This window comes from Epinephelus fuscoguttatus, linkage group LG18 (assembly GCF_011397635.1).
Source record: "Epinephelus fuscoguttatus linkage group LG18, E.fuscoguttatus.final_Chr_v1".
Taxonomy (NCBI): Eukaryota; Metazoa; Chordata; class Actinopteri; order Perciformes; family Serranidae; genus Epinephelus; species Epinephelus fuscoguttatus.
This window is the reverse complement of record NC_064769.1, coordinates 35562926-35589908: the sequence shown is the minus strand read 5'-3', so window position 1 is coordinate 35589908 and position 26983 is coordinate 35562926. Positions and strand designations below refer to the sequence as shown.

The window sequence follows — 26983 nt, the reverse complement described above, 5'->3', positions numbered from 1 at the left end:
GTCGTATGAGGTACTTATCCACAGACAATATATTACACACAGTAAATGTCAGTGGGGACGCCCCAAGTTTGGAGAAGCAGGCTAGAGTTTGACATGGAAGCTAAGCAATGTACTGCTGTAGTCAGGGGTCACCAACAAAAAAATCAACATCAGTTGAAATGTATGCTATAATGACCGTATCTTCACTGCTTCACCTTAATGTCAGACAGTGATTTCCAACAGGAAAATGAAGCCGTTATATTGATCTCCTCAAAGCCAGACTCCATAGAGAAAACCAGTGATTTAACATCACTGAAAACAGGAGCTGCTGGTCTACCCCCTCTTCAATCAGTTAGTAACACTTTGGTGTTTTAAAGGGTTAGTTTGGATTCACCAAAGTCACACAATAACACAAACTAGCTAACTGATTGAAGAAGGGGTAGACCAGCAGCTCCCGTGTTCAATGAGGTAAAATGACTGCTTTTCTCAATGGAGTTTGGTGGCTTGGTCGAGAGCATAGATGGGGAGCTGAAGCCGTTAATGGCTATTCTTTCAACTGGGTGTCATGTATGTTCTTTCAATACATGCCATGAAAAAAATAAGATAGAAATTTCTTTGGGAATTACATTTGAAAATAACCAAACCTAATCCCAGCTCAGCCCAAGGCAACATAACAACCTAAACTCAACCGAAATACCAATCCATTGTAGGAACTACCTTCCGATACCGAGTACTGATCCGATACCAGCGCGTAAAATAAAAATGGATGGGATGTGAATTGTTGTATGTCTCAACTCCTAAAACTCTATGTAAAATATTAAGAAATAAATAAATAATAGTAGAATGAATGCCATAAAACTTTTTTATTATTATTATCCAGTCTTGACACAGATCAAGACACAGGTTAAAGTGCAGCCACACAATTTGGTAAAAAAGACATTTTAAAGGCTACAGTAGAATGCTTTTTAAATTCCCCTCCGTTTCCGTTTCGTTTGCCTGTAGCGTGCGTATGCGTAATGACGTGAGGCATTACGTGGTATTAGATTGGTCATAGGAGGGATTTCTGATACTGGTATCGGTATTGGTACAGTTCTAGTAGGAACGCTCCAGGTTTGGATAGTACAGTCTCTTTTAAGTCGATCTACAATTAGAAAAAAACTGTAGGACCCAATTTGGTCCAACTTGGACTGCCAGATTTGGGCTAAGCACGGCTGTAATTTCTCAAAATTCCTGCAGGCTTGAAGTGGGTTGGGGTTGTGCCAACTTTCCAATATTTTTTTTTTTACCATGTCATGAACAATGTGTGGACTGTTCTGCCATCAAGTCATTGTATACAGTGAAAGTTTTGTTGAAGAATTAAACTCATACATATACATATATTTCGAGTCCGATCAAAGCTCTAGTCAGCATTAACTCATCTCATCCTATACATGTCTTTGAGCTAGATTATTGCCAGGTCTTGTACAGTATTTGATATATAAATCCCAAAGCATAATCCCAGGCTAATGGAGTATGAACGTGATGTACAACACCAACATGGTTTGATAGTTTTCCTTGTCTCTGCTACCTCCTGATGTCGCCTCTCTGTTTCTGCTGAGTCATTTAAGGCTCCGTCAGGGCGCCCTGAGCTGCTGAAAGGTCTTGTTTGAAATACACGAAGCGCTGTTTTCTTTGGCAGTGCTTTTATTTTGTTTATTTTGAATGAAGGTGTAGATTACAGGTGAGGTGAGGTGAAAGCATTGTAGATTAATGGCAACTGGGCGTGTACTTGATTCAGTGGAGAGCTGTCATACTCACAATAGACATAATAGACTCACATGGCTTTTCCTGGTTTCTGTACATTTTTAGTTCATGACTCAACTCTTTTGTCAGGTTGCTCTACCCTTAACATGTAATATAAAATAAAAACGAATGTACTCTTTCCATAGTTTAAAACTCTAGCTGGTTAAAAGCTGAGACTCTCTGCAGGGACTTTTTTCAGCAGCTGGTAAACAGAAGAGTGTTTTGTGTCTTTGTGGAGGCTGAAACCTGATCGTCCAGCTGAGCCTACGTGTTCCTCACTGATAGACACATTAGATGCAGCGAGACTCAGCGGGACTGAAGCCAGAACATGTTTCTAACAGCTTCAAAAGTAACCCTCTGTATATTTATGATCTTAGATCTAACAGGAAACTGCTGGAGAGAAGGTAAAAACAGCTGATGAATGTTCTTGATGGTGCCTGTTTGTCCCGTAACTGAGTCAAAGCTATTAGCGGTTAGAGTTCAGATGGTTATCTGTAATGAAATGCAGCTCCATCTCGTAACTGACGTCCCCACGAACTGGGCCACTGCCTGTACAGTCAACCAGGACACTGCCTGCTAAGCTGGAAACCACTTATTGTCATTAGGGGACATTTCAGTGAAGCAGCCCTTTCCTGTTACGTGACAATCCCCTTACACAAAGCAAGGTCCATAAAGAAATGGTTTACCTAGTGGGGTGTAGATGGGTGAGGTTTTACTTATTACGTGAATGTGTTAATAGTGCTCTGTATCTGTATATAATGATGAAAACTCTGTCTGTGTGTCTGTTCCACATTTTTCTCCTCACTGACTTGGTCAATCCATGTGAAATTTGGCACAGTGGTAGAGGGTCATGGGAGGATCACTACCACTTTATTTTGATATTTTGCATCACATGCAAAAGTGAGCGTCTCCGGCTTGTCAGCGCAGTGGTGTCGACACAGCTGCCCTGACAAGCCGGAGACGTGTTGCTCCTCGTCACTTCAGGTCGTTGTCATTAACTTTTAACCTGCAAAGGCGGCAGTGCCGCAACATTGTAGGAATTTATGAAACCTCTTGTGAACATTTCAATAGTTACACATTAAAACAATATTTATTTGCAATTACTCTATTGAACAACCCTGAAGCATGAGCAAACGGGCTGTGTCACTTCAGATCAAAGAGATGCGGCCTGTCACTGTCAGTGCAGGGCTGCCAGGAGAGGAGATCGATTGTAGGTCTGTTTGTAAACGGGGCTTCTCTGACAGTCATGTATTTCCCCAAAAAACATCTCTTAATGCTCGGTAGAGTGCCGTTTTTTTTGTTTTTTTTCCCCCCAAAATTGCCTTGATATCCAGCAAATCGCCTGGCAACCCTCCAATCACCAATATACGATTTGATCGCTGATCGTCCCAGGCCTAGTACCTAGACCCTAGTGTTTCCACCACAGACAGTCCTCTCAAATGTGGGCGGGGTTGTTGTCACTCACTGCTCCATCCAGCACTCACTGTATTTCCTCATCAGCGGTGACACAGACAGAAGTCTGCACCTGGTTTATCGTCCACAGAACGAGGCTGCACGACCACATTTTCAGAACAAAATAGAACAGGCTGCAGTGAGAGTCTCTCTCCATGGGATATTTAAAAATAGCAGCTTTGTGCATTTAGTCCTTCTCAGGCAAGCTCAGGGGTTTAGTGTTGCTGGAGCCCACAGGAACGACACTCTGTGAGACTTTTTTTCAGAGTGAGGATTAGGATATATACTGTTCACATAATCTGGTCAAAATTAATATATATATACAGTGCCCTCCAAAAGTATTGGAACAGTGAGGCCAATTCCTTTATTTTTGTTGTAGACTGAAAATATTTGGGTTTGACATCAAAAGATGAATATGGGACAAGAGATCAACATTTCAGCTTTTATTTCCAGGTATTTACATTTGGATTTGATACACAACTTAGAAGATAGCACCTTTTGTTTGAACCCACCCATTTTTCATGAGAGCAAAAGTATTGGAACATGTCACTGACAGGTGTGTTTTGTTGCCCAGGTGTTTCCCAATTACATTGATTATTCAAACAATAAATAGCACTGAATGTCTGAGCTCAGTTTCAGATTGGGTACGATAGATTTTGCCTGTGCAGACTGCATTTAGAGGTGGAACCAACATGAAAACCAGAGAGCTGTCTATGGGTGAAAAAGAAGCAATTGTGAATCTGAGAGAAGAAGGACAATCAATCAGAGCCATTGCACAAACATTGGCCATAGCCAGTACAACCATTTGGAATGTCCTGAAGAAGAAAGAAACCACTGGTGTACTAAGCAACAGACGTCGAACAGGTAGACCAAGGAAAACATCAGCAGTTGATGACAGAAACATTGTGAGAGCTGTAAAGAAAGACCCTAAAACAACTGTTAGTGACATCAGCAACAACCTCCAGAGGGCAGGAGTGAAGGTATCACAATCTACTGTTCGCAGAAGACTTCATGAACAAAAGTACAGAGGCTACACCAGAAGATGCAAACCACTCATTAGCAAGAAGAATAGGAAGGCCAGGCTGGAATTTGCCAAAAGGTACAGAGATGAGCCTCAAAAATTCTGGGAAAAGTTTTATGGACTGATGAGACAAAGATTAACTTTTTCCAAAGTGACGGAAAGGCTAAAGTTTGGAGAAAGAAAGGATCTGCTCATGATCCCAAACATACAAGCTCATCTGTGAAACACGGTGGAGGTAATGTCATGGCTTGGGCTTGCATGGATTCTTCTGGGACGGGCTCTTTCATCTTCATTGATGATGTAACACATGATGGCAGCAGCAAAATGAACTCAGAAGTCTACAGAAACATTGTGTCTGCTAATTTAAAGAAAGATGCAACCAAACTGATTGGGAGATCCTTCATCATGCAGCAAGATAACGACCCAAAACACACTGCCAAAACAACAAAGGAGTTCATCAGGGGCAAGAAGTGGAAGGTTTTAGACTGGCCAAGTCAGTCTCCAGACTTAAACTCAATAGAGCATGCATTTTACCTGCTGAAGAGGAGACTGAAGGGAGTAACCTCCCAAAACAAACAACAACTGAAAGAGGCTGCGGTGAAAGCCTGGAAAAGCATCACAAAAGAAGAATGCAAAAGTTTGGTGATGTCAGTGGGTCACGGGCTTGATGCAGTTATTGAAAGCAAAGGATTTGCAACTAAATATTAAGTCTCATTCACTTTAATCTATTTTAAGTTTATATGTTCCAATACTTTTGCTCACTTAAAAATTTTGTGTTCCATTACAAATAATGCTATCTTCTAAGTTGTGTATCAGATCCAGATGTAAATACCTGGAAATAAAAGCTGAAATGTTGATCTCTTGTCCCATATTCTTCTTTTGATGTCAAACCCAAATGTTTTCAGTCTACAACAAAAGTAAATGAATTGGACTCACTGTTCCAATACTTTTGGAGGGCACTGTATATATAACACTCAAAGATCCACTCATTACTAAAAGTGTGTGTCATATAAAAACTAAAGTGATGGTCAGAGTTGTCACAGTGAAATTTAAGGTGTGCTGATGGATTCACGTCATCAACTCATGCATTGAGTAACATTACAAGTTAACGTTCCACCTTAAAAGTTGCCGGCAGTCGGCCTAGTGAATGAAGTTATTTTTTCTCAGACTCCAGCTGCTGTGAGAGGCAGCAAAACATCCTTTCATTTTATAGTTACAGTTTACTAATAAAACTCTCCACAGTATGAACAGTGGTTACATGAGCCTCAAAACCAGACACAGCTCAGCCCTGAGCAGAGTGACCATCCTCTACTGACCAATCAGACTGCAGTGTCAAAAGGTTGAACAAAAACAAGACATTTTTTGTCCGAATGATGCAAAATTCGGAGCAGGTAGTGAGACGGAACCTGATTCATGTTGGTAGAAAAGGGGTAAGACTGTCCAAACAGAGCCCTGACCTCAACTCCATCCAGCACCCTTGTGATCAAGTGTACTGCTGACTGGCCTCCAGACAGCGCAGTCGGGGTTATTCTGTGAAATCAAACTCTCAGAGTAGACCTGGAGCTGGTAGGGCTTTAGTGTCTTGCTCAGTGACGCTGCGGCAGGGATGGACTCCTCACTGAGTGGAAACCAGGCTGTAATAGACGGAGTTCAGATGGTTATCTTCTGCTGAAACACAGCACTGAACTCATTACTGGCACCATGAGAACAGGACGAACGCCGTGTCTCCTGACGTCTAGGACTTTTTGTTCAACCTTTATATCATGGTATACCTTGAAACTCCCCCAGAGCCACAAACAACATTTAGCAACAGACTCATTAGTACTCCTGATGATCCGCTCATCATCTGCTTTGTGTCTTTCCCCTCTGCAGGGAAACGCCATCAAGACGTACAAGTACAATGTCCTCACCTTCCTCCCTCTGAACCTGTACGAGCAGTTAAAGAGAGCCGCCAACCTCTACTTCCTGGCTCTGCTCATCTTACAGGTACTTCTCAACAGAGATTAACCCCCTGTGCTCTGGTTAAAAAGCACAGATATTTACCAACAAATGTTTGTTTGTCAGGTCATTCCAGACATTTCTACTCTGCCCTGGTACACCACGCTGATTCCCCTGGTCGTGGTGCTGGGGATCACTGCTGTCAAAGACCTGGTGGATGATCTGGTAAGACTTCCTGTTTTCTTTTTCAGCTGAATCTCAGCTTCTTTTCTGAGCTTTCAACCACATCTCAGTGGACTGAAGTTGGGTTGTAGCTACCTGCACTTTGAAAGAAATCTGGTATTGCTGGCAATAACTGGAGAGAATTGAAATGTATTTTATACCAGTCAGTTTTAATTAAGCTGTTGCACAAGTAGTTTAGCAGCAATGCTTGATTTTTTCTTCCAGGCGCGGCACAGGATGGACAAAGAGATCAACAACAGGAAGTGTGAAGTCCTGCTGGACGGCAGGTCAGAGCAAAGCTTTCATTCATAAAACAAGATTCCAACATCTTTTAAAACTGACACCATTTTTAAAGGGACTCCCTAAAAACCGGGTATTTCATGTGGGCATGGTTTGGCAGGACGCAGCAGTGTTTGTTTTGACAAGCTCTGTAATGTCTCAGCCCGTGCTCCGAGTGCACATGATGATGTAGGTAACAGTCATTTGGAAATCTGCAGGGAATATTAGGCTAGTTGGAGCTGCAGCTGTGTCAGCAGTTCAAGGAGCAAAAATCTGAGTGTGTCTTTGTAAATCGATGGTCACAAAAAATTAAATTCAACTCTGTTTGAAGTTACAATCAGACACAAGGTCTCCTGTAGGTTAATCTCAGGGTTAAGGCAAATATTAGGTTGACAAACAACTTTATAGGTTATGGTTTTGCTAGCTTATCTGAGGGAGACAGCACATCAGGCACACAACACTGTGTGATGCAGGACGCTGGGCACCGCCCTGGGTGAATTAACATGTTTTTAGGGAGTCCCTTTTAAGAAAAGTATTGTATAGCAGTTTGAAATGGGTCTACACAAAGTCCTGGTGCATATCAAAGTATATTTTGTGTTATGTGAGGTTTGTTCCTGTACACTGCCAGTAAGGGGGTGCTCCCCAACTTTCTTGTCCTTGTATATCATTAAAATGTGACGACAGTGTGCATGTATAAACACTGTGATGGGTCTCTGCTTCAGGTTTCAAGAGTCAAAGTGGAGGGACATCCAGGTTGGAGATGTGGTTCGTATGAAGAAGAACGAATTCATTCCGGTATGATGATTTAGCCATCGGCATCACTTTTGTTGGACTTTTGTTGGCTGACTGAAGCACAGGTTGTTTTAATGTGCATGTGTGACCTCTTGCTTTTTTAAACTGACATCATTGGGGAACTTTACACTCAGAAACATGACACATCACATGCTTCCCCCGCCCATCCAGACCACTGTCTCCTGGGCGACAGGTCGTGAGCAGACATGATGTGTAATTTTGTATTTGCAGACTACGAGTATTTAGGTGCATTTTGCTACCATGGAGCACCAACTTAACTTGCAAATATTATTAACATATAAACTGGAGATCTGTAAGCTTGTTTCCTGCTCACAGTGAATCGGTGTTTAATGGCACCGCAGTGACAGCAACTTTATGCTAACTGCTAACATCTAACTGTTGACGGAAAGCTTCAGGTTCACAGCAAAGACATCAACACTATAAATTTGTAGTGTTGTTTTTGTTATGAAATCTGCTGATTTACAATAATGCTCTCTTTGGTTTGAGACAGGGATGGTCGTTTAGAAATTCTGTGGTCTTCACAGACCACAGAGGGATCTACTTTTCTACATCACAGTCAGATGTTGGTCAGATATGAGTGTTAAACTCATGTGTGTGTTTTTGATTCTCTCCAGGCTGACATCCTGCTGTTATCCAGCTCCAACCCAAACAGCCTGTGCTATGTAGAAACAGCTGAGCTCGATGGGTAAGACTCTTCACCCTTTAAGTTCACCTATATAACAAAAGAATATAATCATCTTCATTGTAATTTACTGATATGCCCACTGCTAACAGTCACTGCTGGAGCAGCGTTCTTTGCTCCGATACAGTTTTGTTTGAGCTTTAGCTTTCTCAAGAGTTCAGTCAACAAATTAGTCACCGATAAGAGGAGAGTAAATGTGTAAAGAGCTTTTGACAGAAGCTAAAGAACCTCTGCCAGGCTCGGCCATGTGACCAGTGTGATGGTACATTCTGTGATCAAGCGAGAAACACCTTAAAATCAAACACACAGGCCTGAACAGGCATCTCTAATGGAACTATTTACAATAAATGGCAACTAAACTTAAACACATATCTCTATTTGCTTTCTTTGTGACAGCAAATTTGCATCAGAGAATGAATAATTAATTGATTTCATAAATAAGTGCCACTTATGCAGACTGACTTACATGCAGAGAATTCTTTACCACCTTTATCCAGATTTTATGAAGTTTAATCTGTCTACCTCTGGGCTTTGGTGTCAGTCCTTTACAAGTCTTTTTTATCTCCCCCGTGCAGAGAGACCAACCTGAAGTTTAAGCTGGGACTCAGAGTGACAGATGAGAGGCTGCAGGAGGAGCGTCAGCTGGCTCAGTTTGATGGTGAGCACGCTTCACAACTACAAGCCAAGTTTAAGGAATCTAATCTAAGGAATCTAATAATCCATTTAAAATGAAAATACAAACTATAAAATCATTTTTAAAAACAGCAGTACTTGGTGTATAGACGTACTTGTTATAAGCATATTCCTCATTTTGGTGAGTAGAGTTCATCTTTGGTCCACAGCAAAATATCTCATATCTATTGTCCTTGTGTCGTCTTGTTTCTCTTTAAGCTCTGATCGAGTGTGAAGAGCCGAACAACCGCCTGGACAAGTTTGTGGGGACGATGCTGTGGCAGAGGGAGCGTTACCCTCTGGACCTGGACAACATGCTGCTGCGAGGCTGCAAGATCAGAAACACAGAGGAGTGTCACGGCCTAGTCATTTTTGCAGGTTTGTGTCCTGTGGATAAACACCATCTTTGCACAGCTTGAATTTAAGTGACTGTAAAGTGATCATAATCATTTTCATAGCTTATTTAAAGGAAGACTTCATCCCCCAAATTACCATTTATATATCAGTGCCCTGTTTTATTATGAATTTGTAAGGAAAAGTTTGTTTTTCTCACATGCCTCCACAGTGAACGAAGAATCCAAAAACTGAGAGCATTCTTGATGAATAGAAGTCATAGGGGTCTGCATTTAACATCTATTTACACACTCTCACACAACTAATGCAATCCAAGTCTCATTTATCCAGTCGTATGCTCAGTACTTCCCAAACAGACAGAACTTTCTGATGTGGAACTGAACTGAAGGTGAAACTTATCTATGTTCTCTTCAAAGCCAGACTCCATTGACAAAAACAGTAATTTTACCTTGCTGAACAGAGGAGCTGCTGGTCTACCACTGCCTGGTTGTGGTTTGTTGTATTTGTTTTGTGTGAATTTTGTGTGAATTTTCTGGACCCAAATTAAGCCGAAGTAACACAACAACACAAACATTTTAACTAATCGAGGCAGCACTACACTAACAGCTCCTGTGTTCAGTGAGGTAAAATGACTGTTTTTGTCAATGGAGTCTGGCTTTGAAGAGAGCATAGATTAAAGGCGCTGTATGTAAGAATGTGACCAAAACGGTTACTGCACTCAAATTCAAAATACTGCCACGAGTCGTGTCCGCCCCCCCTCCCCTACAGATTTAAGGTTGCTGGACAGCGGCACGCTGGAGACTGATTTGTTTGCCCACGGGTGGCTGCCATGGCAGGGCCTACTATTCGAAATGTCCATCCCTGTCTAGCTATGATGCTAGTTAGCCAACTTTGGCTAAAGTTTACCTGTCAAGGAGAAGAGTAGCCACTTCGACATCCGATTTCAAATTCTTCTCCGCTTTCAACCGTCTCCTCCGTTCAAAAGTATCTCCTCTATAGACCCTCGCTTTGCCTTGAGTTTTGTCTTGGCGTTTTTGGGAATCATAACGAGGTTGTTTGGGTTTAGTCGCACCGTCAGCCATTGAAGCTCAGTTGTAACTGCAACTGATGCTGAGACTCTACTGACTGCGTGACTGGTAGACAGCGGTGGGTGGCGCAACAGGCCAAAACACAAATTCAAAACATAAACATGATAAAAAAAATTTAAAAAATTAAATGCGAATATTCTGGCTGTACTATTGTTGTCAGTGAGATCAGTATGTTATGTTAACATTATTCCTTAGTCTCTGTGACATATTAGGATGATTTTACAACTATTTGCTTTAGATTTCTTACATATAGCTCCTTTAACTGTAACTTTCCATTCAGTTCCTCATTGGAAAGGGCTTTCAGGCCTTTCCTTTCAAATACAACGTTAACATGGGGTGAATAATTCATATACAAATGTTCATTTGGGGGTGAAGTATTCCTTTAAAGCTGGTCTTTACATAAATATTTTAAAAACTGTCAAATGTTTTCCTTGTATACGGATCCAATTTTACCATATGCATGAAAAATCACCATTTCGAGCTGAAACCAGTCGTCAATTTAATGAACTGTTGATCAACAGAAAATGAATCAGCAACAATTTTGATTATTGATTAATTAATGAGATATTTCTTTATCATATTTACCAAATTTACATGTATGTGTTTTGGTTTTGGCTTGTTTGCCCAACAAAAGAAGACATTTGAAATCGTCATTTTATAGACTGATCAAATATTCAATTGAGAAATTGAAATAATTGTCACCACCAGTCTACATTAACTTCTCATCACCAAATACAATTTGACCGTGAAAGCTGATCATTTAAAATATAATAGATGATTAATAACTCTACCATTTTGATGTGCTGTCATAGGAGCTGACACCAAAATCATGAAGAACGGTGGTAAGACGAGATTCAAGAGGACCAAAATTGACGAGCTGATGAACTACATGGTTTACACAGTAAGTCTGAGACACCTGCAAAACTCTTCACCATCGGAATTCATTTTCATTTTTGGATTAATCTTCTTTCAGCTTCTCCCATCATTCAGATCTATCAGCTGCATGTTCTTTGTGGGGGTATTTATTTTTAATTTGAGGCGATGTTTTCATGAAACCCACAGTGTTTTAGGACTTGTTTTTAAAAAAAAAAACGGGAGACATGAAATTGTATTTAATTGACAATATCGGGCCTCAGTACCAGGTGTCTAACTGCGTTCCTGTTCCCTCCCTGTAGATCTTCGTGCTGCTGATCCTGGTTGCAGCTGGTCTGGCCATCGGTCACACCTTCTGGTACGAGGAGATCGGCTCTAAGGCTTGGTATCTGTACGACGGCAAAAACCAGGACGCCTCCCACAGAGGCTTCCTCAGCTTCTGGGGATACATCATCGTCCTCAACACCATGGTGCCCATTTCCCTATATGTCAGGTTAGTGAAACTCTACCTACATGTTTAAGACTTGTGGTGTGTGAAACTGGATCTCTTGCACGCTGTCGTCAAATAACAGCTCTGCCTCTAAGAAACAGTTGTCAAAATCAAACCTGTTGTTTGTGTGCTTTGTCTTCAGTGTGGAGGTGATTCGTGTGGGCCAGAGTAAGTTCATCAACTGGGACCTGCAGATGTATTTCTCCGAGAAGGACACACCAGCCAAGGTACGTAACCACTGCTTTAATATTTATTTTAGCTTTCTGACTTTTGCCTAAATGTAGCACAGAACATCCGGTCCACACAGGATGTTCTACTTTTTCCAGGAAAGAAGAAGAACCAACAGAACCCTATGAACAGTGTCTCAGTCTGTAGACCTTCATCAAGTATAATTCAATATTCAAGGACCAAAACTGAGTTCATGTCGTGACTCAGTTGAGATCCGATTTTCGATCATGTGTTATTGAAGTTGTTTCCAAGGAGAGAATTATCGGACAAATGTTAGAACAGTAAGTTAATAATAAAGAAGTTTATAGTTGTGCTGTAGCAGTCATGTGTGGACAGTAGAAACCATACAATATATAAAATAATGGACGTGGTCGTCAATTTTTGCACTTAGACCATTGTCATCATGTTTTTTTGGAGCCAGAGATAACCATATTTGGGTGAGAGGTTCGATCTAACCCTTACGCGAGCTGCTGGCATGATTAGCACGGTGCATTACAGTCTGTGGTTAACTTTAATAATGCTAATGCAAATTTTCGCTAGCTATAAAACATCGAAACAAAACATGCTTGCAACTTTCACCTCCTTTTAAGGGTGTTTTTGTACAATCAAATGCCGAACAACCTTTTTCTTTTTTTTATATATTCTTTGTCAAAATTAGTCTCTTACAGTAGTTGGGCTACTTCTCATAGAAACAGAAGAAAAGGACAGTGTCACTCGTAACACTCTTTCTTCTCTTTTTCCGTCTTTTCTTGCATCCCTTCTCCTCTTCCTTCTCCCCTCATTTCCCCTGACCTTATTACCTTTGTATAATACCTGTTTTCTGCATCTTGCATCAAATAGTGAAGCTGGATTCCTAGTGCTGTGGTCTGTCATCTCCATTTTATAGATCTCGTCAATTGTATCCCTCCATTTGCTGAGTTGAGGCGCCTCTGGTTTTAACCAAATTTTTGTTATTTATTTTAATGCAGCTGCTCTTAAAGTTCTGAAAAGATACTTACCATTTTGTTGAGAGAGTAGCTGTGTTCAGCCAAGTAATAACTGCTCGGGCCCCAAAATTAGTGAGCACTGAAAAGTGCTGTCTATCACCTCCCTTACTTCTGTCCAATGTTGCTGCAAAACAGGGATAGAATATGTGGGTGTGGTTGGCTTCTACCTCCCCACATTTTCACCTACAGCTTGGTGTTCCCTCCCTAGAGTACTGAAAAGAAAGCATTTGAATCTAACAAGGATATTCTCTCCAATTAATGTTGTAGTCATACATGTATTATTACGTATGTCCTTCCATATGTCTGGAGACAGAACTACCTTTAATTCATGAAGTGAAAACACACTGAAGTAGTGACAGTTATGGCTGAGCTGTGAGTCTGGGGTCACACCAAGGTTATGTAACCTAATGAACATAGTGCTCAAGGAAGGAGTCCTAAAAACCCATCTTCTTACAAAATAATTCAACTTTCTGTCAGCTTACTATCTTTGTCACTGTCTTTATTAGCAAATTGAATTTTTCTCTTCAACCCCTTATCAGATGATCCACTGTTGAGATTATGTAATGATAGTGGAGCATTCTGAGGTTTCTCCTCTGATAGAGAACATGGGGTGTAGTTAAAGGTTTTGGTAAAAGCTGTTAAACAGAACTTGAGTTGAGACTGTTAAAGCCATACAGAGCTGAACTGCAGCATCTCTGGTAAAAAGCAGCAGATCAGCAGAGATGTCTTTGCCGTGCATGATTTTGCCCTTTTATTAAATGAAATGTCACCCATGCAGGCTCGAACCACTACTCTGAACGAGCAGCTCGGTCAGATCGAGTACATCTTCTCCGACAAGACGGGAACTCTCACGCAGAACATCATGCAGTTCAAGAAGTGCACCATCGCTGGACGCAGCTACGGTACAGACCTGCTTTATTTCACTCAGACATCAAATAGTTTGACTGTTTAGTGGTTTTGTTACCAGAAAAAAAGACTTTAGGGAAATACTGAAGCCCTGGAATAACTTGTAAGGAAAGATGGAAAGAAACCAGTAGTGGTAAAGTGGAAAAGAAAGGAGAGTGTGACACCTGCTGTCGTTTATAGCAATGACAACCATCTTATTGAAACCCAAAACAGCACCAGTGCACCTGAATATGCTGGACTTCTTTTCTGTAAATGAAACAACCAGTGTCTGCAGGGACTAAAGGGTTCGTATTCTCTCTGCCTCAGACTTGTGCCAGGTCTATGTTATCAGAACGATGAAAAATTAGCCTGTAGTGATCCCTGTAGGGAAACTCTTTCACTGCTGCAGGAAGAAGCTGAATTTAGATAAGAACAGAGCAAACAGACTGTTGAGTAACAGCTACAGAACACACAGATTTAAAGTGTGCAAATGGCTTTGCTGTGTTACAGTCCAACACAGTTTAAGTGCTTTATGAAGGAGGGGAAACATTAAATGCACTTTCTAACAGGGAGCTAACGTAGGCTGGGTAGGGCAGGTATGAAAAATAATCTACAACTTTATGTAATTTGAAGTGCTGTTTCGTAGGCAACTGGGCTTGCTTGAGTTTCTTGAAGACGTTTCGCCTCTCATCCAAGAGTCTTAAGTTCTAACTGACTGGTGCAGAGTCGAAGACTTTAAACCCTGTGTGGGTGTGAACACTTAGAGTCGTCGACCCACCCGGCCATCACGTTGGATTACATTACATTTACGTCTTGTTACCATGATTGCGATCGTCACCTGAACATTTCTATAGCAATGAGTAAAACAGTACCGAGGGCTGTCTATCAGTGGCATGTGGTCTCTTCCTTCACAGACTTAACGTGATGACAGTGAACTGATCACAGTACGTACGACTGAAGTCTGCGAGAGTTCAGTATGCAAGTCCAGAAGATGGACATTGGGATTCAATCCTTGTGTTGTTCGGGTAACCCTTGTTGACTCATTCGGCCATCATGTTAGTCACTGGGGTCAGTGTTGTTCAGGTGGCCCTTATTGATCCACCTGGCCATCATGTGGCTCATTAGGGTTGGTGTCCTTTTGGGTAACCCTCATTGACCCACCTGGCCATCATGTGGCTCATTAGGGTTAGTGTCCTTTTGGGTAACCCTTATTGACCCACCTGGCCATAATGTGGATGATTAGGGTTGGTGTTGTTCCGGTAACCCTAATGCCCCACAGGCTTTGGGAGGGCCAACAACGCATGTGACCCTAATGATTCTAAAACTCAGAGCTCACATGATCAACGACTCTGTAAAGGTTCACACCCACACAGAGTTTAAAGCCTGCGACTCTGCACCAGTCAGCTACACCTGAAGGAGCCTCTTGGACGAGAGGTGAAACGTCTTCAAGAAACTTGCGCAAGTTCAGTTGTATACGATATATAGCACTTGGCATGACCATGACTTGGAAGACTGAGAATCTTCACCTGTAGTGTTGATCTGCAGTTTTGTCATTTTAAGTTTTTGCTGTCTTCTTCACAGGTGAACCGACCACAGCTGAGGGAGTGGTGCTGGACCGAGGACGGGTAAGACATAGAGAATATATTTATATATAAATACACCAGCTGTAGATTCAGGAGAAGAGATGCGTTCCAAAATAAGATACTTCACGTGTTAAATGTAACAAAATATTAGATGAAGATTTATCAAATATCTCGTTTGTAGGATACAACGCTGAAATAGAGGGATAATGATTTGTATTTAAATATCACATTAGCCACGTTTTACAAGTGCTAAATTTCCCTATACTTAACTCAGCAGAGTAATTACTGACTATGTCGACTGTGGTTTTCAAAAACATTCTCCTGTTTTGCCTGTTAGCCGGTGGACTGGAGCTGGAACCGACAGGCTGACAAAAAGTTCCAGTTCATGGACAATTCCCTGGTGGCGATCGTCCGGTCCAAGAAGGATAAAGATGCTACAGAGTTCTTCAAACTGCTCTCTCTCTGCCACACCGTCATGGTGGACAACAAAGATGGTAATCCTCAGATCCCAGTTTGGGCAAAGGCAGTGGAGCTAATGTATGAGGGGTAAACTGCAACCACCATGGCTGCAGCGCCATAAATTTGTCCTTAAGGCATTTTTTAGAAAATTTTTCATTGAGTCAAATGACAATGAAAACACTGCACTGCTGGTGTTGCACTGGACACGACCTCCTCATGTATGTGTTCATGTCTTTCTCTCAGGTGAACTGGTGTACCAGGCGGCGTCCCCTGATGAGGGCGCCCTGGTGACGGCCGCCAGGAACTTCGGCTACGTGTTTCTGTCTCGTACGCAGGACACCATCACCATCAGTGAGATGGGTCAGGAGACGACCTACGAGATGTTGGCACTGCTTGACTTCAACTCTGACCGCAAGCGCATGTCTATCATCTGTACGAATGCACACACACACACACACACACACACACACACACACACACTCTCTCTCTCTCTCTCTCTCTCTCTCTCTCTCTCTCTCTCTCTACTGATACTGTATTGACTTATGTGGATGACGACCTGATGATGTTTTACTGTCCAAAGGAAGCGCTGTGTTGAAAAAATATTTCCGTATAAATTAAAGATGCAGGATATTTGACTTTTTGGCCGATAACCGATTCCAGTATCAAGATATCCACTTTTTTCCCTCCCTAATTTTAGTGATCATCAAGTCTCTTCTGTAGTGGAATTAACATCATATTATACATGCATACTCTCATCGTGACGGCCCACCAGCAGATGGAGACATGAAATATTTATTCATTGTACAAAATTAGAGAGAGCACATTGACTGATTCATTTTAAAGCCGATATTGGCCGATACCGAGGACATACCGATATTATCATGTGTCCCTAAACGAAATTACCTGTAAAACCGACAAAATTACCTCAGTGAGACCAAAACAACGACAAAAAAAGACAAAGACCAACCACAAAGAGAACAAAATGACTAAAAAGAGACTAATAATGCACCATAATGCATCATGCATAACCACATATGTAAAATGACACTCAAAAAAAAACAAGTATCGACTAGGAAAAGACTCAAAATCATATCAAAGAGACACAAGAATACCATAAAGAGATGCAAAGGAACGACAAAGACACACAGAATGACTACAATAATGGGCAGAACAATCACAAATTGATATAAAACCACCTCAAAGAGACACAAAATGACCTCAAAGAGACGTAAAAACACCAACAAAGTCTGAGTGAGTTCATTTTAAAGCCATTATCGGCAGATATTTATGATGTGACGATATTTTTAGCATGTTGACTGATTCCAATATTATGTTTTAAAGCTGATATCGATACCGATGACATGCCAATATTATATGCATCCCTAGAATAAATAATTTATCCCACATCTGTCTATTTTTTTAATAAATTGATTAAAAATTGTTGCCATCAGGTGTGTCTAATCCAGAACATGTCAACTCCGCAGCCCTTCTAACTCCAAACTAAATAAGAAAAATGGTTTAAAAATGAATGTTTGGATCCACATTAAGGGAACTCTTAGCAACTTTAAAATAAAAAAAGAGCTGCTCCATAAGACGCCATGTCCGTCAGATCTCACCTCTGACATCCATCATGTGTGCAATGTAAGAAGAAAGTAAATCACTGGGAGGTTGGTCTGTTACAAGGTTTGATAGGCTTTGATCTCTTAAAATGTTTTTCCAGCATGATTGAGGAGTAAAAATTAAAAACCCAAATTGTCAAGAGTGAGTGAGTTTATTTTGACTCAGTCTCACATACAATATCAGACTGATGAATTCCTAGCCAAGGCTGAAGACTCATAACAGTGCTGCTGTCTCTTCTCTCTTTCAGTGAGGGCTCCTGATGGTCGTATTCGTCTCTTCTGTAAAGGAGCCGACACTGTCATCTACGAGCGACTCTCCCCGAACTCCAGACACAAAGAAACTACCCAGACTGCTCTGGATGTGAGTTTGCACTGTTGCAGTATGCAGTCTGTTTCAGCACAATAGACGTACCATAACATGCATGTATTATGAGGCGTGCATGTATGTAGCCATTTCTCTTGTTTCTGTGGGAGGAGACACGGCCTGTGTTTTGTGCTTCAGGTTTTTGCCAATGCGACTTTGCGGACGCTGTGTCTGTGTTACAAAGACATCAGCACAGACGAGTTTGAAGCCTGGTCCAGACTGCACAAAGAGGCCCAGGTGGCCTTGGTGAACAGAGACGCCGCCCTCGACCGCGTGTACGAGCAGATCGAGTCCAACCTGATGGTGAGTGGAAAACAAATCCGGATCAATGTGACAAATCAAAAATTAGCTTTCATGCTTTAACAAAACTTTAGTTTTATTTTATTGCCTTTTAATTTTTCTGCTCAGTATAAATCGGGCTTTATTTTCTTCTCCATGTTTCCTTCCATCTCCATCCTCAACAACAGAGCAGCTTGTAAAATGTATAGGAGTGTCTTTTGGTTGCAGTAGAGCTGCAGCAACTAATTTAATAACTGATTCATCGGTTTGAGTCTTTTTTTTTTTTTTAAGAAAATAGTAAAAATTCTTTGATGTCAGCTTCTTAAATGTGAATATAATCTGGTTTCATTCCTCCTCTGTGACAGTAAACTGAATATTTTTGGGTTGTGGACAAAGCATTACATTTGAGGACGTCATCTTGGGCTTTGGGAAACACTGATGACATTTTTGCAGCATTTTGTGACATTTCATAGACCAAACAACTAATCAGATAATCTAGAAAACAATCAACAGATTAATCATCAGTGAAAATAATTGTTAGTTGCAGCCTGAGGTAGCAGCCAACTAAACAATCAGACTGAAAAACTGTGTTGTATAAAAGTAAAACGGTGAGCCTCAGCCATGTCTGACCTGCTGTATCCGTCTGTCCAGCTGATTGGAGCGACAGCCATCGAGGACAAACTGCAGGACGGAGTGCCAGAGACCATCGCCAAACTGGCCAAGGCTGACATCAAGATCTGGGTCCTGACTGGAGATAAGAAAGGTACCATCACCTCCACAGAGAGGAGACATGCTGCTAGTCGACATGTACTCATGTCATGGTTATGAGGGAGGAAGAACTAATGTAGCCTTGCAGTTTTCCATATTATTAGGACGCACTGATTTTCAGGCGAAGCGTCCTGATAATTGTATGTTGGGAATTTTGATATTTTCTTGCAAGAAGTCCCTTATAAGGCGCTGGTTATTTCTTTCTTTATGTTATGGAAAAGATTAGTTCTTCTCTTCATCCTCAGAAAAATATGTTCATTAAATTCTGGGTCAAATGGGTGAAATACCTAAGACCTTTAAGGCCAGATTTTGTGGAGGTGTCAGATAAATGACCCTATTATACTGTTTGATTCTAGCAAACCTTATTGGGTGCTACTCTGTTTTTTCCCAGCTCCCCCCCCTGACATATATTTACACTATTTATATGTACACTACACAAAATCTGAACAGCAGGGGAAATCACACTGTGTCTGTAATGATGTATGTTTTGCAATTTAAACTGCTGTAATTAATGATTAAAGTCTTGTGCCATGTCTGACTTTTATTTTGTTTTATCTTCCTTCTAGAAACGGCAGAGAACATCGGATATTCTTGTTCACTTTTGACAGACGACATGCAGATCCACTACGGAGAAGACGTCAAGTGAGTTTTCTGCAATTTCACAATCTAAAGGGGTGTAAGAAAGTATTGATACACTTGAGTATAGTGATGTGATGTTTTGTGAGGCTGTACTGATTATTCATCAGTAATAATTTACAGGCAAAGACTCGGGGTAGTCGTTGATTCTGTTTATTCATTCATTCATTCATGTCTCCTCCGCTCCAACGTAACAACATATGGCTGTATGTATATATTGCTTGGGTTGCTTACAGTATCGCAGCATATTGAATTCCAACCCCTGTATTGTGATACGCATCGCATTGTACCGTACCGTACTGTATCGTATCCTAACATACCAAACCGTATCGTATTGTATTGCCAGATTCTTGCCACAGCACAACCTTAGTCTGTTGTGAGTCAGAAAAGTTATTTTCTATCGACATAATGTCAGGAATGAAGAGAGCGCATTCTTTCTCTTACAAATAAAAAGTTCAGTAAAGTTACATTCAAATCAAAGGATAGTTTTAGGATGGGTAGGATTTTTTAAAATCTGTCTTAAAGGAATACTTCAACCACAAAGTGACCATTTGTAAATCAGTCATGGCCGCTGCATGTCATGTGACGAGGAAACAGCCAGTCACAGCCAGTAGATACCTTTTCCTTCTTCCATAAATATTAGACTGTTGAAAATATTAGGGATGAGGGGAAAAAATCGATATGGAGATATTTTTGTGTGATTATTTTTTCGCAATACTCAGCATATTGCGACATATTTAAATTTGCAGTGACTTACGTACTGTGATAATATCGTGGATCCTCTGGTGATTCCCACCTTTAGTAAATATGGAGGAGAAGTTAATTATGTCATTATATGCCAGAGCTTTACATCTGCCCCATGGAAAATATTTTTGGCCTAATACACTTACAACACAACATCTGGAAGAAGATCAGCTCTGCACTCAGGATTTCTGGCAAGTAGGCTACGATACGGTGCTGGTGATAGTCGCCCTTGAAAGATGGCACAGAGTAGTGCCTGGTGCCCAACGTTGCGTTTTCCAGGCAGTTAAAGGCGCGACATGTGTGCAGCCCCTCACGCCTCACATTTTGATTTATTGATTGATTGTGTTTAACAACAGCAAAAACAACATAAATTTACAACCTCTCACAAAACTTGAGCTGTAGAGTCGAAGTCTCATGTTTCCAGTCAGGTTTGTTGTTTTCTGCTTTTGGTAAAACAAATCAACCTGCTTCTCGTCCTCGTAACGTGTTTACCAGCCTCTCTGTTTCATGTCTCTCCTCAGCATCAAGGATCTAAGTCTGTCCTACTGTGTTAAGAGTTTGTTGTTTCTGTGTCTCCAGTGAGAAGCTGAGGATTCGTCAGGCCAACAGGAGAAACGAGCCTCAAACTATCCGTCGAGGCAAAAAGAAACCCGCAGAGCCTTTCTTCCCTGGCAGTGGCAAAAACGCTCTCATCATCACCGGAGGATGGCTGGTGAGTTCTGTGTGAGATTAACACCGCTTTGACATGACGACAAATGAGTGATTATAAGTGTTAAGTGCAGCTACTGATGCATTCTGTTTTTATTTTCTCAGAACGAGATCCTGTATGAGAAGAAGAAGAAACGCCGCCGCCTGCGTCTGCGCCGTCTCGGAAGGCGACCGCCTCCCAGCAGCCCTCAGGATGGACAACCGATGAACGACTGGGAGAAGGAGATGAGACAGGTACAGCTAAATTAATGGAACATTTAGGACGAGTGTTAAACATCGCATGATGATTTGCATGTTCACAAACATGGTGGAACGTCTCTACAGATTGACTTTGTGGACATGGCGTGTGAATGCGAGGCGGTCATCTGCTGTCGCGTCACACCGAAGCAGAAGGGAAACGTGGTGAGTCTGGTGAAGAAGTACAAGAAAGCCGTGACGCTGTCCATCGGAGACGGAGCCAATGATGTCAACATGATCAAGAGTAAGGACGCAAATGAATTCATGTTAAAGGACAAACTGTGTCCTGCATGTCACACACTCTAATGACCCATCTTCCGTCCCTCCAGCTGCAGACATCGGTGTGGGTATCAGCGGTCAGGAGGGGATGCAGGCCGTCATGTCCAGCGACTACGCCTTTGCTCAGTTCCGTTACCTGCAGCGCCTCCTGCTGGTGCATGGACGCTGGTCCTACATCCGAATGTGCAAGTTCCTGCGTTTCTTCTTCTTCAAGAACTTTGCCTTCACACTGGTTCACTTCTGGTACTCCTTCTTCAGTGGATACTCCGCACAGGTCAGGAGAACAGTGTTTGATTCTGGTTCAAGTCATGTGATCTAAAGAGAGTTATTTGCTCATCAATATGTTTTATCAAACTGTTGTTATTGTAATGCTTGCACACAGTGCGCAGATATTTTGCGCCAAAAGAGAAAGGGCCTGTCCCAGTACCCACACTTCCCCTTGAAATACCCACTTGCACTTGGTTGTGCGTGTTCACGTTTAGGCTAGTGGTGTCCCAAAACAGAACTGAGGTAGTGGAAGTGGTGTCCAACACTTCAAATCTGCCCTAGATTCCAAAGGAGCCCTGACCCACACTTTCACCGAAGTGTAAGATGAAATTTCCCAGAACACCTTGCGAAGTCAGCAACTTTGGCAAGTTTTGGAAAACAATTTGTTACTGTACGATCAGAATGTAGGCTATACAAACAAGAAATGGTTGGACTAGCGTAAACTCATCAGCAACACAGCGTCAAAATATTTAAACAAATCGACTTACCTGAACAAAATCGATCAGAACTAAAAGACGTCGTAGGCGCCTCCTGTTTTCAGCATTTCTTCTCCGTTGATTCATCAGAAGGAGAAGAATAAACATAGCACACATCACAACACAAGCGCTGGAGCTGGCATTTTCATTGAGTCGCTACTGACATATGCCTGCACGTTGGCCACACCAATTTGCATGAAGTGGTGTCTCATTTCTTAGGGAAAGATCTCTACCCCAATATATACTTCCCTCATCAAGGGTTATCTCGCAAACGAGGGCACTCAATACCACGTGAAAGATTTAAGGGGTAGAAATGGGATTGGGCCAAACTTTTCTTTTGGAATGAGGTTGATTTTTCTGAGTTCTTGATATTTTTTTTTGGTTCATCTCCATGTCCTATCTCACCTACATGAGTGATCACTCCATGTAACATTTACATTACAGTTATTATTACACTTGATGTGCAGAGGTGATTGTTAAGGTGCCAGAGACCAACAGATCCACTGAATGATTGTTTCCCTGTCTGCAGATCGCCTACGAAAACTGGTTCATCACCCTCTACAATCTGTGTTACAGCAGCTTGCCGGTTCTACTGGTTGGACTTCTTGACCAGGTAAAAACAGACTTTATTGTGGACACAAAAATGGTACAGGAAAATAAGTCAGCAAGAAGGTTGGGAAGAACTGCTTTAAAAAAACAGTTGTCTCCATTGTGTCACATAGACACAAAAACATGGGAAACATAAACCCACATTGCACTTATCCTTTAAATGTTTGCTCCTCCTCCTCGTGCTGCAGGATGTTAACGACAAACTGAGCCTGAGATTCCCAAAACTCTACCTGCCCGGCCAACAAGGAGAATTGTTCAACTACAAGAGTTTCTTTGTCAGCTTGTTTCACGGCATCTTCGTCTCACTCATCATCTTCTTCATCCCCTATGGAGCCTTCCTGCAGACCATGGGGCAGGATGGAGAAGCGCCCTCCGACTACCAGTCCTTGGCGGTTGTCACCGCATCGTCGCTCGTTTTTATTGTCAACCTGCAGGTTAGTTTAGTTTTTGGGGAAGTGACATGCTTCTAGCAACCCTGGAAAAAAATAGATGAGAACATGCTAGTATGTTAACATGATGATTAGATTCAGCTACCGTTAAAGCTCAAATTCACTAAGATTTTCCTTATTCATGACACATTCACTCATAACTAAAAGTAAAAGAAGTATCAGTAAATGTTCTGAATGATTATTTGAAGCACTGGACCAGACAGTCAGAACATGTATGATGATGTAACCTTAAAGTTGCTCAAGGAGGAATATAAGGGGGAAACTGGTTTTAGGAGGCTTAGAAGGTGTGAATGTAATGAATTTTATTTGCTGACCTTTGTTATCCCTTTCACCTCGTGTTTGTCAGATCTCTCTGGATACCTCCTACTGGACCTTCGTTAACTGCTTTGCGGTTTTGGGCAGCATAGCCATCTACTTTGGCATCATGTTTGACATCCACAGTGCCGGGATCCACGTCATCTTCCCCTCAGTGTTCACCTTCACAGGTCAGTCACCGATCTGTCACCACACTGGCTTTATAGTCTCCGCTAAGCTTCCAGGCTGCTGTTCCTTTTTGAGTTAGCTGCAAACTGCTAACAGCTGCTTTTTAAATCTCCCGCTGTGGGTCGCACACATAATGCGTTATCCAGATGTCACACTTGTCTTTCTGGCTTTACGTTTTACATAGACCTTGTTTCTGGGCTGTTAACTACCTCCATTTGTGGCTCAGTGGCGAGACAACTCTGTTCCCGCTTTCTGCGATTGTACCGTGTATACAGAACGACGAAGCGGCATAACTGCAATATTCCCGCCTTGAACAGGCAGTGTAAAAGTGTCTAGAGCTGCTTTAGAATCTGCAAAGAGGAACTTATCAGTACTTTTTTCTCACTGTGAATCTACACTGGAAAGTTTCCTTATGTTGCTCCACATCCTCACATCCTTTTCTCTCGTGTAAAGGTTAAACTTAATCCATGCTGAAAACGCTAAAGCATAAATCTAACTCCTTCCTTGCTTGTCCAATGATGCACGCTAAGCATTTGAAGAGGGGTTATGTTTGAAGAGCATACCAGTCTCATTTGCCATTTTTCCTGATTATATCATCATACTGGGACTTGACTTTGTGTAGCAGAATGTGTGCTGAAGACTCAGCCTGGAGAGTGCTTTAGCGGGCAGTCAAGTGGACCATTAAATGCCACATCAAAGCCCGCCCTCTTCATCCTTCTCATAACATGTATATTTTGTGTTTATAGGTGCAGCATCAAATGCTCTGCGTCAGCCCTACCTGTGGTTAACCATCATCCTGACTGTGGGCATCAGCCTGCTGCCCGTCATCTGCATCCAGTTCCTCTATAAAAACATCCGGCCCTCTATAGGAGACAAGGTGAGACCCCAGTCAGGTATCAGGCTGCCAGCCTGCTGCTAGGCCTGCCTGAGTTATCAGCAGTATCAGGAAAATGTGCAGACCATCCCCACCCTCCAAGCAGGCCAATGTGCCATGCACATGGCAAAAACTTCCCAGGAACCAATCTGATTGAGCATCTGTGGGACGTACCAGTACCCCACCTTGCAACCCACAGGACTCAAAGGATCCTCCGCCAGTGCCCCAGAGCCAGACACCACAAAACACCCTCAGAGGTTCTGTGGTGTCTGGCACCTGTCAGGGCCAACTCCGATCCAAGAAGCCCCCACCGTGGATCAGGGTTACCTCAAGGGTACCGATATGTTCCATGGAGGCTCGATCAGATTGGGATCTGGGGACCATGGAGGCCAGCTCGACACCTTGTGCTCTATGTTACTTGACATTTGAAGGGTTTCTTTAGCTGAAAGTTTGCAGGAGTAGTGTATCGAAAAATGTACGGAAGAAGAATAAAGATGTTAATAAAAATTATGTGAATGCTGCTGAATCAGCATAGCTGAAATAGAAGTGTTTCTCTAATGTTACCTGCTTATTTCCCATCATCCCCCAGATCCAGAGAAACAGGAAGAAGTACGAGATGGAGTTGGCAGAGGAGGAGAAGAAAAAACCATCAGCCTTCCAGCGTGGCCGTCGTTCCCGCCGCTCTGCCTATGCCTTCTCTCACTCCCGGGGCTACGCCGACCTCATCTCATCTGGGCGGAGCATTCGACGGCGACCCACGGGCCGCGGTGGACCCCAGGACAGCATCAGAGAGGCTCCCCGGGGAGAGGCCGAAAACATCTGAAGGGGGCTGAGCAGGAGATGGAGCAAAACTGTAGCCAGAGGGGTTGTAAATATTTGGGAAAGTTCGTGGAGTGCTCGGTTTGTCTTCTTTTAACTGTGGAGTCGCTGCTGAAATGGTCAACATTGGAAACTGCACAGGAATGTCTCTTCCTTTGGGGTATTCAAGTCCCTGAGGGAGGGGTGAAAGAAAAGCACTCCTAGAGTCACTCAGCTTATAGGAACGAAACGACGGCCGTTTGCTGAAAGTTAAATGAAGCACTACTGAACGTGTCTTTGCTCCAGTCTGTGACTGCCCACTTCCTCCTCTATGCACAGACTCTGTTAAAATGCAAAAAATCCCAAAAGCTCACCGAAGAGACGACTGCCGTTTAGCGGGGTTTGAGGTCATGCAGTGACTGTGTGACCGACAATGTTGTTTAACTCAGGATTTTTAAAATAAAAACCTTATTTTTAGCCAGTGTGTCCCTGCTCTCCACGACTGTGGCCGGAGCCGTAACCTTATTTAATATGATACTTCTTCTGTCATTCACAGTTTTAGCCCAGTGTCTGTGGAGCACTTGATATGTTGGTGTTTTATCAGAATCAAAAAATACATATTCCAGTCAATTTGTCCGTTATCTAATCAAACTCTTTTATTTCTACCCGTTGAGATAAAAATTCCTTCACATTAAAACAATGGGCTAAAGCTAAACATGTCAAGGTATCCTCTTTTAATGTTTTATTATTAGTAATAGTGGGATGTTACTATGCCAAGCTATGCAAGGTGGTCGGATGTCATAAAGTTTGTCTTAATTTAAAAATAAGTTGTAAATAGTGATCTCTTCTCTTCTGCTGCATTGATTGTCCAAAGTGTCCTGACAGATGGTTGTTTTAGTCTCTAATTCGAGGGACTTTGTTTCAGCCTTAAAACCTTTTAAATACCTCTTTCAAACCTGAATCCTTACGTTACTTGTTCTATACCTCACCTTTTTTTCTTTTATTTACCTGAGGTGCTCTATAGGGAACCTGCAAGTCTGAACCTCCAGTTTGTCTTCCTTCCAGCAGCAGTGTTTTCAAGCACTTCTTACGTCTAATGGGGAAAGAAACACAGCAATGAGGTCAAGAATGATCTCTATTTGATTATGTCTCACTAGTTTGTTCCTTTTTTTTAACGTTAAATCACACGTTCCTTCAGTCATGATTTCCATGTGTGTGTTTCTGGTTGTTTACAGCAAACCCAAAGATGTTTGTCTTTTTCCAGTCCTATAATCAGACTAAGCATATCCACTAACCAGTGCTAAGCCAAACCTGACACATCCCTGCTCTGACTGTTACCGTATCCCCTTCATGCTAGTGTTACCGTATGCAGATGATGTCTTTTTATTACTGAATGAATGGCGGCAGTAGATGAGGACTGCTATTGATCGTACCAGCAACTGTCACATGATGGTATTTTATCACGTGGTTGTTAATAAAAGCCAAGGGCACATTTAGCAATCTGAAATGAGTGTTTATTTTATTGTGGTGTGTGTATGCCTCTTGTTTTATGTACAAATAGCAATTTTGATTTAACATCATTGGGTAAGAGTAATATGAAAAAGTAC

At 42.0% G+C, this 26983-nt stretch overlaps 1 protein-coding gene across 2 annotated transcripts in view; it reads left to right on the top strand.

Moving 5' to 3' along the window:
* atp8b1 (ATPase phospholipid transporting 8B1) overlaps nucleotides 1-26883 on the top strand; it is a 50953-nt gene extending 24070 nt beyond the window's left edge. For both annotated transcript variants that reach the window (XM_049603570.1, XM_049603571.1), the window contains exons 4-30: nucleotides 6107-6220; nucleotides 6299-6397; nucleotides 6620-6681; nucleotides 7396-7468; nucleotides 8101-8171; nucleotides 8744-8826; nucleotides 9060-9218; nucleotides 11095-11183; nucleotides 11458-11648; nucleotides 11788-11872; nucleotides 13638-13761; nucleotides 15326-15369; nucleotides 15665-15821; nucleotides 16030-16218; nucleotides 17654-17766; nucleotides 17908-18072; nucleotides 18700-18811; nucleotides 19383-19458; nucleotides 20776-20908; nucleotides 21010-21138; nucleotides 21229-21385; nucleotides 21471-21694; nucleotides 22693-22776; nucleotides 22961-23206; nucleotides 23568-23706; nucleotides 24451-24581; nucleotides 25168-26883. In XM_049603570.1, coding sequence (XP_049459527.1) covers nucleotides 6107-6220; nucleotides 6299-6397; nucleotides 6620-6681; nucleotides 7396-7468; nucleotides 8101-8171; nucleotides 8744-8826; nucleotides 9060-9218; nucleotides 11095-11183; nucleotides 11458-11648; nucleotides 11788-11872; nucleotides 13638-13761; nucleotides 15326-15369; nucleotides 15665-15821; nucleotides 16030-16218; nucleotides 17654-17766; nucleotides 17908-18072; nucleotides 18700-18811; nucleotides 19383-19458; nucleotides 20776-20908; nucleotides 21010-21138; nucleotides 21229-21385; nucleotides 21471-21694; nucleotides 22693-22776; nucleotides 22961-23206; nucleotides 23568-23706; nucleotides 24451-24581; nucleotides 25168-25401 — 3483 coding nt within the window. In that variant the 3' untranslated portion in view covers nucleotides 25402-26883. The remainder of the gene's footprint in view (nucleotides 1-6106; nucleotides 6221-6298; nucleotides 6398-6619; nucleotides 6682-7395; nucleotides 7469-8100; nucleotides 8172-8743; nucleotides 8827-9059; nucleotides 9219-11094; nucleotides 11184-11457; nucleotides 11649-11787; nucleotides 11873-13637; nucleotides 13762-15325; nucleotides 15370-15664; nucleotides 15822-16029; nucleotides 16219-17653; nucleotides 17767-17907; nucleotides 18073-18699; nucleotides 18812-19382; nucleotides 19459-20775; nucleotides 20909-21009; nucleotides 21139-21228; nucleotides 21386-21470; nucleotides 21695-22692; nucleotides 22777-22960; nucleotides 23207-23567; nucleotides 23707-24450; nucleotides 24582-25167) is intronic.
* Nucleotides 26884-26983: the final 100 nt, after the last annotated feature.